This window comes from Myotis davidii, unplaced genomic scaffold (genome assembly GCF_000327345.1).
Source record: "Myotis davidii unplaced genomic scaffold, ASM32734v1 scaffold27, whole genome shotgun sequence".
NCBI classification, from domain to species: domain Eukaryota; kingdom Metazoa; phylum Chordata; class Mammalia; order Chiroptera; family Vespertilionidae; genus Myotis; species Myotis davidii.
Genome location: NW_006297821.1, coordinates 2,561,924 through 2,572,885, shown reverse-complemented (window position 1 = coordinate 2,572,885; position 10,962 = coordinate 2,561,924). Strand labels below are relative to the sequence as shown.

At 56.5% G+C, this 10,962-nt stretch overlaps 1 protein-coding gene across 6 annotated transcripts in view; it reads left to right on the top strand.

The window, feature by feature from the left end:
- Window positions 1-847: 847 nt before the first annotated feature.
- CLCN2 (chloride voltage-gated channel 2) overlaps window positions 848-10,962 on the top strand; it is a 13,988-nt gene continuing 3,873 nt past the window's right edge. The window contains exons 1-21 of one of the 6 annotated variants that reach the window (XR_001515542.1): window positions 849-1,031; window positions 1,181-1,312; window positions 1,653-1,781; window positions 1,870-2,003; window positions 2,110-2,187; window positions 2,268-2,346; window positions 2,466-2,591; window positions 2,690-2,774; window positions 2,863-2,964; window positions 4,078-4,162; window positions 4,300-4,455; window positions 5,269-5,338; window positions 5,573-5,683; window positions 5,880-6,093; window positions 6,378-6,511; window positions 6,741-6,913; window positions 7,028-7,142; window positions 7,363-7,436; window positions 7,636-7,695; window positions 7,832-7,870; window positions 8,032-8,150. Coding sequence is in view for 4 of the 6 variants with exons in the window: in XM_015570411.1 (XP_015425897.1) it covers window positions 875-1,031; window positions 1,181-1,312; window positions 1,653-1,781; window positions 1,870-2,003; window positions 2,110-2,187; window positions 2,268-2,346; window positions 2,466-2,591; window positions 2,690-2,774; window positions 2,863-2,964; window positions 4,078-4,162; window positions 4,300-4,455; window positions 5,269-5,338; window positions 5,573-5,683; window positions 5,880-6,093; window positions 6,378-6,511; window positions 6,741-6,913; window positions 7,028-7,142; window positions 7,363-7,436; window positions 7,636-7,695; window positions 7,832-7,870; window positions 8,046-8,150 (2,358 nt within the window). In the remaining 2 variants the exon portion in view is untranslated. Of the gene's footprint in view, window positions 1,032-1,180; window positions 1,313-1,652; window positions 1,782-1,869; window positions 2,004-2,109; window positions 2,188-2,267; window positions 2,347-2,465; window positions 2,592-2,689; window positions 2,775-2,862; window positions 2,965-4,077; window positions 4,163-4,299; window positions 4,456-5,268; window positions 5,339-5,572; window positions 5,684-5,879; window positions 6,094-6,377; window positions 6,512-6,740; window positions 6,914-7,027; window positions 7,143-7,340; window positions 7,437-7,635; window positions 7,748-7,831; window positions 7,871-8,031; window positions 8,151-10,962 lie in introns of those variants that run through there. The other 5 variants (XR_001515543.1, XM_015570411.1, XM_006773631.2 and 2 more) reach the window with 5 other exon arrangements.

The following is a 10,962-nucleotide window of genomic DNA, read 5'->3' as shown; positions in this document are numbered from 1 at the left end:
CTCTCTCTCTCTCTCTCTCTCATCTTTCCCTCCCTCACCACCACCACCCCCCAGTCCCAACAGGAGCCCTTTGTGTCTCCAAGCTCTGCGGGTGGCAGCCGGAATCTACTCCTCCCCACCCCTCAACACATGCCCAGCTTGGCAGGTCTAGCCATAGCTCCGAGACTCTCCGGTCCCATCACCCCAGCATCACAGCCCAGCCATCAGCTTCTGCTGCCCCCCAGCCTACCACTGGACTCAGGGCAGCTCCAGTGTGGGCTGAGGCCACCCAGTACTCCCCATCCACCCGAGAGACTTTCCACTCCCAGCTGGAAGCTGGACTGGCAGGCTGAGAGGGAAGGGGGGGGGGGATGGAGAATACGGACAAGGGGATTAGGGTGGGAAGAAGGGGTACAGCTGACTCGGTCACAGGCCAGAGGCCCAGCAGGAACGTGATAAGGATTGAGGCCCCGCCTGTTCCTAGGCCCGACTCAGCTGCCCCCAGCTCCTTGAGGACCTTATTGTTACCCATACGCCCTTGACCATCCCTTATTCTCTGACCTTCCCTCCTCCCACTTCCAGAGCTGTAGGTTTTTCCATCTCCCCTCCTCTGGGGCTTCTCTCCCCCAGGCAGCGCTGTGATAAGAGGACTGATTATTCTGCCACCCCCAGAGCTGTGTCCCTGTACCTTAGCGGTCCCCATCACTCCAGCAGGACGGCTCCCACAGTCTGCAATGTGCATTGTTCCCACACCCCAAGCCAAAGTGGGACCTGTGGGTTCAAGAGGGGATATGTAATCTGGGGGCTGGGAGAGGGGAGCCGAGGCCCCAGGGCCCTCCCTGAATCCCCTCTCAGCCACGCAGAGCTGCTAACCCTGTTTTTCCCCATTGCTCAGATGTATGGCCGGTACACTCAGGACCTTGGGGCTTTTGCCAAAGAGGAAGCTGCTCGGATCCGCCTGGCAGGGCCGGAGCCCTGGAGGAGCCCGCTGTCCCCTCCAGCTCCCCTGGAACTCCTCGAATACGGACAGAGCCGCTGTGCCCGGTGCCGCAGTGAGACTCTGGGGTTGGGCAGGGGATCTGGCTGTGCTGTACTGCGGGGGACAGAGGCCATTCATTAGAGCTGCCCATTGGGGGTTGGAGGCGGCAGGGGTAGGAGCACTTTGGTGCCAGCCCCCCGTTTTTTCCTTCCCTGCTCCCAGTCTGTTCCGTACGCTGTCATAAGTTCCTAGTATCCAGGGTTGGTGAAGACTGGATCTTCCTGGTCCTGCTGGGGCTCGTCATGGCGCTGGTCAGCTGGGCCATGGACTATGCCATTGCCGCCTGTCTGCAGGGTGAGGACAGGGCTGGCAGGGGCGGGCTGGGAAACGCCAACCTGCTTCCTCCATGCCAAACTTGTCCAAGTATCTTGGCTACTTGGCCGCCTGAGTGCCTGTCTTCAGACAAATCCCTGCCACTCCCATAGGCCGTGACTCCTCGCCTCCCCTCTCCAGCTGACCCTCTTACCTACAATGACCTCTCCCCCACTGAAGGCCTCTAGGGTCCCTCCCTGCCCCTTTACCTGGGCTCTGTATGACAGTCCCTGGGACAGCCTCTCCTATCAATATGGCCCAGTGGCCAGGCGGGGACTGGGTGTGCCCCGCAGGGGTCCAGCAGCACTTCCTCTCCCCACAGCTCAGCAGTGGATGTCTCGAGGCTTGAACACCAGCCTCTTGCTCCAGTACCTGGCCTGGGTCACCTATCCTGTCGTCCTCATCACTTTCTCAGCCGGATTTACACAGATCCTGGCTCCTCAGGCTGTCGGTACAGTAGGAAGAGAAGGGAAGGGCAGAGGTGGAGCCTCCTGCGCCAGGCCCATGACATGACTCTCCTGGGACTCTCCACTCTCCAGGGTCCGGCATCCCCGAGATGAAGACCATCTTGCGGGGCGTGGTGCTAAAGGAATACCTCACCCTCAAGACCTTTGTGGCGAAGGTCATCGGGCTGACCTGTGCTCTGGGCAGTGGGATGCCCCTTGGCAAAGAGGTAACTGCGGGTTGGGGAATAAAGGAGTCCCTCCCAGTGGAGGAAGAAGCCAGGCCAGGGTCAGGGCATGCTGCTTCCCCTCTCACCTCCTGACCCCCTCCCCCAGGGCCCTTTTGTACATATCGCAAGCATGTGTGCTGCGCTGCTCAGCAAGTTCCTCTCCCTCTTCGGGGGCATCTATGAGGTAAGGCGTACCCTGGAGGACGGTGGAGGAGGGTTTGGGCTGCCGAGCCCAGCTGATTCCCCGTCCACCACTCTCACCAGAATGAATCCCGGAACACAGAGATGCTGGCCGCTGCCTGTGCCGTGGGAGTGGGCTGCTGCTTTGCAGCACCGATCGGAGGTAGGCGGCCAGGGCAGCCCCCAGCCCTGCCCCGGGCCTTGCCTCCTTTACCCTTCTCGTTGGCTCTGAGTCCTGGCCCAGGCCCCGGCCTGAAGTGGCGCCCTCCCGGCCCCTCGCAGGTGTCTTGTTCAGCATTGAGGTCACCTCCACCTTCTTCGCGGTGCGGAACTACTGGCGGGGCTTCTTTGCTGCCACCTTCAGTGCCTTCATCTTCCGGGTCTTGGCGGTCTGGAACCGTGATGAAGGTGGGGGCACCTGGGGGATGCGGGGAGCCCCTGAGATGGCTCAGGCGGGGCCCTCGATGCTACACCTGCCTCCCTCTGCTACTCTGCCTTCCCTTCAGAGACTATCACTGCTCTCTTCAAAACCCGGTTCCGGCTTGACTTCCCCTTTGACCTCCAGGAGCTGCCAGCCTTTGCTGTCATTGGGTGAGGAGCTGTGGGAGCTGCAGCTGTGGGGGAGGAGGAGGTAAAAGAGGGAAGACCCCTCTTACCAGGATGCTTCTTCCCTCTCCAGTATTGCCAGTGGCTTTGGGGGGGCGCTCTTTGTCTACCTGAACCGGAAGATTGTCCAGGTGATGCGGAAGCAGAAAACCATCAACCGCTTCCTCATGAAAAAGTGGGTTGGCTTTGGGTGTGTGAGGGTCACAGGGCGGTGGGAGGGGGAGTGACAGGTGAGCTGGCCTCTAGTGGCCCAATCAAACACGGGCACTCCAGCCCTGGCCAGTTTTGCCCAGGGGTTAGAGTGTCCGCCCAAGGACCAAAGGGTCGAGAGTTCGATTCCGGGTCAAGGGCACATACCGCATTTGCTAGCTCGATCCCCAGCCCCAGTCTGGGCACACGCGGGAGGCAACCAATTGATGTGTCTCTCTCACATCAATTCTTCTCTCTCTCTCCCTCCTCCCTTCCCTTCACTCTCTAAAAATATCAATGGGAAAAAATACCCTCAGGTGAGGATTTTTTAAAATATAGGCACTCCATTGAGAAAATCAGCCAGTGGTGTTTTCCTGGCGGATTGAACTGGCACTTTTGAATTTGTAGTCAGTAGCAGAGGGATTCAGAGCTAAGACTTCCTAGCCCTGGCCTGGCGCAGATAGCAGGCCTCCGGGGGAGTGGATGAGCCTTTGTTTCCTCCGGGGAAGCATGGAGGTGGGCCAGACTTTTTCTTAATCTTCAGAGCACAGCTCTCTCAGTTGTGACCTGAGGGTTGGGAGGGGGAAGCCTGAGACGTGACTTTTGTTGGGACTAATGTCCTTCAGGGAAAGGGCAGCGGACTGCCTGCTCCCTGTGGCACCTTCGGGCAACTTCATTGTGACCCCAGCCTCTTTCCCCTAACACTGACCTTCAGCCTCAGTCACCACGGAGAAACAGACAGGGAAGAACCTCTTTCCTCTCGCACAAAGCCCTGCAGCTAGGGCTGCGGGGGGCAAAGGCAGGAGACACAGCTCAGAGGTGTCCCGCGAGAGCTGGGGGTGGACTTTCTGCCACTGCTGCCCACCGAGGGGGTTTGGCACCAACAGAAAGTTGTTGGGGCTCATGATAACCCCAGTGGCCACCACCCTCAGGGCCGTCACCTCATGAACAGCAAAGGGGACCTTCTCTCAGAACCGTGTGCTTTCATGTAAGAGCCAAGCTCTGCTGCGACATCCGCCCCGAGGTGTGAGGGCGCCCAGCCTCTCCCCTGTAGTACGTGCACCGCCCGTGTTTGATGCTGTGACACCTACCCCTCTAGACGCCTGCTCTTCCCGGCTCTCGTGACCCTGCTCATCTCCACGCTGACCTTCCCCCCTGGCTTGGGACAGTTCATGGCTGGACAGGTAACCCCAGCAGAACAGGAGCGTGTGCTTTTTCCTCTGGGATGCACCCCTCCTAAAGCCAACAGCCCCTGCCCCGCCAAGGGCCCCTTCCCTTCATCCTGTGTGTCCCCAGCCTGAGGCACCCTTTCCCCCTATAGCTGTCACAGAAAGAGACGCTGGTCACCCTGTTTGACAACCGGACATGGGTCCGCCAGGGCCTGGTGGAGGAGTTAGAGCCTCCCGGAACTTCACAGGCCTGGAGCCCTCCACGTGCCAATGTCTTCCTCACCCTGGTCATCTTCATTCTCATGAAGGTAGGGCTCCTTACAAATGGATAGCTAATGTTACACAGGCTTATTAGGTGCCAGGCACCGTTCTCAGCATTTTCCACATATTAACTCCTTTAAGCCTTACAACAGTGCTATGGAAAGGCACTATTAGCCTCCCTGTTTTAAAGATGGGCATCCAAGCCCAGCCAGTGTGTCTCAGTGGTTGAGCATCGACCCATGAACCAAGCGGTTACCGATTTGATTCCCTCTCAGGATGGTCAGGGCACATGCCCAGGTTGGCCAATCCCTAGTAGGGGGCATGCAGGAGGCAGCCTATTGATGTTTCTCTCCCATCAATATTTCTATCTCTCTCCCTTCCTCTCTAAAAATCAATAAAATTAAAAAAGAGCCCTAGCCAGTTTGGCTTAGTGGATAGAGCGTCGGCCTGTGGACTGAAGGGTTCCTGGTTCGATTCCAGTCAAGGGCACATGCCTGGGTTGTGGGCTTGGTCCCCAGTGGGGGGCATGCAGGAGGCAGCCGATCAGTGATTCCCTGTCATCACTGATGTTTCTATCTCTCTTTTCCTCTCTCTTCCTCTCTGAAATCAATTAAAAAAAAAAAAAGATGAGAAGTTGAGACATAAAGGGATCATAATTGGCCCAACATCACATAACTACTGGCAAAGTTAGAATTTAAACCCAAGCCATCTGATTCTGGAGCCCTTCATCCCTGGGAAATCTGGGATAGCTGGTAAATCTACATTTCCCTGATAAGCAATGTAGAGTCCTTGGGGTGGAGCTGGGGGCTACCAGGAGCCGGGTGGCACCTCTACCTGTTTGAACTGCCTTCCAACTACAGTTCTGGATGTCGGCCCTGGCCACCACTATCCCAGTACCCTGTGGGGCCTTCATGCCTGTCTTTGTCATTGGTGAGTCCTCAGTTGCCTGTTTCCCCTTCCCACCTTCTGGCTACCCCCTGGCCATACCCTCACTGCCGTGGAGTGGGTTTTGGTCCAGCCCCCGTCCCAGTGCCCACCCCAGAGGACTGTCCCCTGCACTGAATGACCCACTGGACCCTCCCCCACCCTCTGACCCTCTCTCTTCCTAGTGTTCCCACCCTCCCCCTCCACTACCTATTTCTCTTCCCACCTCACTCCCTGAAGGAGCAGCATTTGGGCGTCTGGTGGGCGAAAGCATGGCCGCCTGGTTCCCAGATGGGATTCACACGGACAGCAGCACCTACCGGATTGTGCCTGGGGGCTATGCAGTGGTGGGTGAGTGTTCCAGTTCCCCACAGGGTCTGAGGCTCTGGTGCCCCCTGCTGGCAGGAACCAGGCTTCCTTCAAATGCAGAAACCCAGTTCTCGGAACTGCCCTGGGCTGCCCTGAGGGTACCCAAAGGACTGTCCCCAGGTGGGGAGGGTCCTCTGGTCCCTGGGCACCCTGAGGAGACTAAAGGTGGCTTCCCTAGGAGCGGCTGCACTGGCAGGAGCAGTGACACACACGGTGTCCACAGCTGTGATCGTGTTTGAGCTCACAGGCCAGATCGCCCACATCCTGCCCGTCATGATCGCCGTCATCCTGGCCAATGCTGTAGCCCAGAGCCTACAGCCCTCACTCTACGACAGCATCATTCGAATCAAGAAACTGCCTTATCTGCCTGAGCTGGGCTGGGGCCGCCACCAGTATGGAGGGCCGGGCAACAGAGGGGTTATGGGTGAGGGGCAGAAGGTGGCCTAGGACCCCCTCACACCCACTCCAGCAGGGTCCACAGTCAGTGAAGCTGGGCGACCAGCCACCTTGCTCCCCCCTGTCCAGAGCTCGCCTTGTCCATACCCTGGCAGGGACTACTCCTTGGCCCTTAGTCCTTGTCCCCATGGGCTCTGGGCCTTCCTTATGGCCCTGCTGGTAGTGCTCCGGCTATCTGCCCCATGCTGACCACAAACCAAGTGCCTCTCTCTGCCCCCAGGCAGTACCGGGTGCGAGTGGAGGACATCATGGTGCGAGATGTTCCGCATGTGGCCCTCAGCTGCACCTTCCGGGACCTGCGGTTGGCTCTGCACAGGACTAAGGGCCGCATGTTGGCCCTAGTTGAGTCCTCTGGTGAGACCAGCAAGGGGCCAGGCGCTATGAGCCTCTCCCAGGGTTGCTGCTCAGGAAGGGGGGGGGGGGGGACAGGAATAGCAGGCATTTGCCAGGCAGGCCTTGCCCCCTGGTGTGTGGCCTGTGTCCAAGGCCCCACTCTGAGTGCCGGAGAAGGTTGGGGGTGGGGAGGAGGGCCTCACTGTCCTGAGTCCTCAGGCTCCTGAGTCCTCCCACCTGCTCTGTTCAGAGTCGATGATCCTCCTGGGCTCCATTGAGCGCTCACAGGTGGTGGCACTGCTGGCGGCCCAGCTAAGCCCAGCCCGCAGGCGGCAGCACCTGCAGGAGCGGAGAGCCGCCCAGACTCCTCCGCCACCCGATCAGGAGAGCCCCCCCAGCCCTGAGAGCTCAGTCCGCTTCCAGGTAGGGCAAGCCCTGCAGTCGCACACACCTCCTCCTAACTGTGTGTAGGCTGTCAGGAGGGCGACCCAGAGGAGTCCTGGGGCCACAGCCTCACCAGCCCCTTTGCCCGCGCAGGTGAGCACAGAGGGCTCGGGCTTCCCTGCAGCCCGGGGGGACACTCACAAGCCCCTGAAGCCTGCTCTCAAGAGGACATCCAGCAACTCCATGAGCCTCAGAGAGAGTCCCCCAGGTGAGCCCAGCACCCGCTAGCACCCCTCCACGCTCCCACAGAGCCGAGCCCGGCCTCTGAGACCACACAAGGGCCCCTGCGCCCCTTTGAGCTGGGGCACATCCCAGTGAAGAGGCTGCCTGAGTGGACCAGGGGTAGAACCAGGGTGCCTCTCCCCGTGCCCTCCTCCCCTCTCCCCCAAAGATGACATTGCCCCAGGGCCTTGTGTTTGGGAACACAGGGAATGTGGAGCAGGCTGGCATCGCCCTCAGGAGCCTCTTCTGTGGCAGTCCGCCCCCCGAGGCTGCTTCAGAGGTGAGTGGCTGGAGCCTCTCCGTCTAGCTCAACCTCTAATGCTGAGATAACCTCTCCAGTAGCCCTGTAGCACCTGCTTCCATTCTCCTGCCCTTCTGCCCTCCTGGACGCCAGCTCTATCCTTGCAGTGCACCCTCCCCCCCCACCCCCCACCACACTTCTCATCTCCCTCCTTCTCTCCCCCTCGGCTCTAACAAAGTTGGAGAAGTCGGAACCATGTGACAAGCGCAAGCTGAAGCGGGTCCGAATTTCCCTGGCAGTAAGTGCTCACTTCTTTCTGCAGCTCAGGAGCACTAGACAGGGCAGGCCAGGGCCTGGGTGATAGACCTCCCCCAGTGGGGGGACATGCGCCCTTTCCCCAGCCCCAGCTGCCAGCCTCCCTCCCTCTCTCCTAGAGCGACTCAGACCTGGAAAGTGAAATGACCCCTGAGGAGGTAAGGTGTGACTGGACTCTGGACTCTGTTTCTTCCGGGATGTGTTCAGTCATCATCTTGGCTTCTGTCCCCATGGGAGGGACCATGGTGTAGGAAAAGGGGCAGGCCAGCTTTCAGGGAGGTGAGGGCCGCTGATGGCCCCTTCTCCCTAACCCTCCTAGTCTCATACCCTCAGATTCTGGAGTGGGAGGAGCAGCAACTAGATGAACCTGTCAACTTCAGCGACTGCAAAATTGACCCTGCCCCCTTCCAGCTGGTGGAGCGGACCTCTTTGCACAAGGTAGGGCCAGCAACCTGGGGCTGGCCTGGGTGGGGATCTAGGTCCTCCCACAAGTTTGGGCTCAAGCCAGTGGGCAAAAAAAGGGACAGCAGAGAGTGGACTCTGTGCTGAGCTGTTTTTCAAACACATCGCTTCCAACGGTGGGAGGCCAGGCGCGAGGTTCCCTCAGCCTCTTCCTGCCTGCGGTGGAATCAAGCATCATTTTTCCTCTTCTCAGCCTTGCCCCCAGGGAACTCTGGACCGAAGCAGCAACAAAGACTGGGCTCAAGCTGGGTAGAAGCCAGGAGGCCAGGCCAGGGTCAGAGCTAGGAGGGAGGCTGCCAGCTCCCAACAAGGCTGATACACCCACACTGAAAAAAATGGGTGAGAAACAGGCAGGAAAAGAAAGTCTAATAAATAAGCTAACGAACATCCAAGTAGGGGTGGGGATACTGCAGAGATGAGATAAACAAAGATGAGAAACGCCCAGTGGGGGGCTTGGAATGTCAGACCCCAGAAAGTTTCACTTCATGTAGGCCAGAGGGAACCGGGTGAGGACGCAGAGAGAGAGCTCAGCAGAAGGCAAAACCAGCCTGCAGAACGGGAGGAAACTTGCGTGCAGACAGGTGGGTGGTGGGTGGGGCTGACATTAGAGAACAGGGCTCTGTGGAGGACGGGCGGCCTTGGCTCCCCGGAATGGGGCAGTGGCATCGTTGGGCACCTTCAGGCCTCTCAGTGAAGGCAGGGCGTGCAAGCACACCCCGCAGGCTGCTGGGGCAGAAACCAAGGGGGTGTTTCAGCTTAATTGTTAGATTTAATGTGCAAACCTCTGAGGTGTGGGGGCCGGGGCCAGTGGGGGGAGCACTCCCAAGGTCTGCAGTTTGGACAGCTAACTTAGATGCAAGCTGTGCCTCAAAGCCAGTTTAGTGTAGACAAGCAGGAGCCCTGGCAGGGAACAAAAGAGAAACAAAAAAGCAAAAAAGTATTAAAGGAACTTATAAGCCTTTTGGTAAAGACCTCTGATCAAAGTGAGTGAGGAACTGCAGTGCAATTGCAAGATAAAAAGGAGGTAGGCCTAGGAGGTAGACCTGAGAATAATACATTTGGCTTTTATTTAAAGCAGTGGTGGGGAACCTTTTCTCTGCCAAGGCCCATTTGGATATTTGTAACATCATTCACGGGCCATACAAAATTATCAACTTAAAAATTAGCCTGCTATATTTGGTCAAACATTTTATTAACTCACCCCTACTGCCTTGGCAGGGCCAGACCAAATGATTTTGCGGACCTTATATAGCCCGCGGGCTGGACATTCCCCACCCTGATTTAAAGCCTTTCCTCCTAAGACCGCTACTAAAGCTTTTCCATCATCTTACTTAGTTCTCAAACATGACATAAAGATGAGGATGATGCTGACATTTTATTAGTGCCTGCGATGTCTCAGGCACTGGACTAAGCTATTCACATGTTTGATGTAATTCTCACAACCACAGATAGTGTGATAGTCCAGTTTTTATAGAAGGGGACATTGAAATTCAAAGTAGTTAAGCAATTTGGCCAAGAGATCACATAGCCAGTAAGTAGCAAAATCCAAGATTGACCCAAAAGCCTGTGGGTTTAACCATTTTAATACATGGGGAAACTGAGGCAGTGAGGTCACTTGCCTGAGTCAGTATAGCGGAGTCAGGCCTAGAGCCCAGATTTCCTGGCCCCAGTCCCAGTATTCTTTCAGAGGGCCACGCTGTCCCTCTCCCTTTCAATTCACTGTTCCCAAGCCCAAGAAATGCAGGCTCTCCAATGAGCTCCCTGGTGTCTAATTAAATTAAAATGAAAAAGAACAAAGTAGGTGTTTGTTACAAACTTTAAAAAAAAAATCAGAGGAAGAGAAACCTTTGAGGAACCGACTACCAAAAGTACAAAGAACTGGAAGTGATAAGAACATAAGATTAGAATTCAAAATGTCCTTGCAGGCCCGAGGAGTCAATAAGTAGTAGCTCAATTAAGTTCAGGAGGGGAACATCCAGAGGGGCAAGGGAATACACTGGAGACTATTTAGGAAGCTGTGCAACTGGAGATCACTCTATCAGCTAAGTACCGCATTCATTCAGAGGGACCTACCGAGAAGCAGTGACTGGAGGTGGGGGAGGAAGTAGAGTGCCAGCACTGGGTCAGACTGGCTGACCCTAATCCTCACTCCGCCCAGCGTTGGCTAGCTGTGTAACCTTGTCAGATTTCTTAGCGTCTCTGTACTTCACTCTCCTTATCTGTAAAATGGGGATCTTAGTCCCTACATCATAGGGTTTTTTCTGAGGATTAAGGGAGGTCACACATGTGAGCCAGTTAGAAAAGTACCTGGCACATAGTAAGTATTCAATATATTTTAGAAATTACTACTAGTTATGCTTAGAGGTGAAAAATAGGGGGCTTTACGAGATGGTGTAATGAAGGAAGTGTGCAAGAAATTGATATTTTCAGAGTAGGGTGAGTGATTAGGTGAGGCTGGAAGCTGGAGTGTCTGGTGGAATCTGAGAACAGAGAGACAGACTGAGGTGTGCTTGAAAAGGGTCCTGCGGGCCATTCTGGGGTGTCTGGGCTCTAACTCGAGATTGAGAAAGCTGATAGGATGGCAGAGCCAAGTTGGATAGAAGGGAGGCAGAAAGGAGAACTCATTAAGATGTGATAGTCCCACCCTGGCCAGTGTGCAAAGTGGTTAGAGCATCAGCCTGCGTACCAGAGTCTCAGGTTCATTTCCAGTGAAGGGCACATACCTGGATTGCAGGTTTGATCCCCAGCCCCCCAGTCAGGGTGAGTGTGCCTCTCTCACATCTATGTT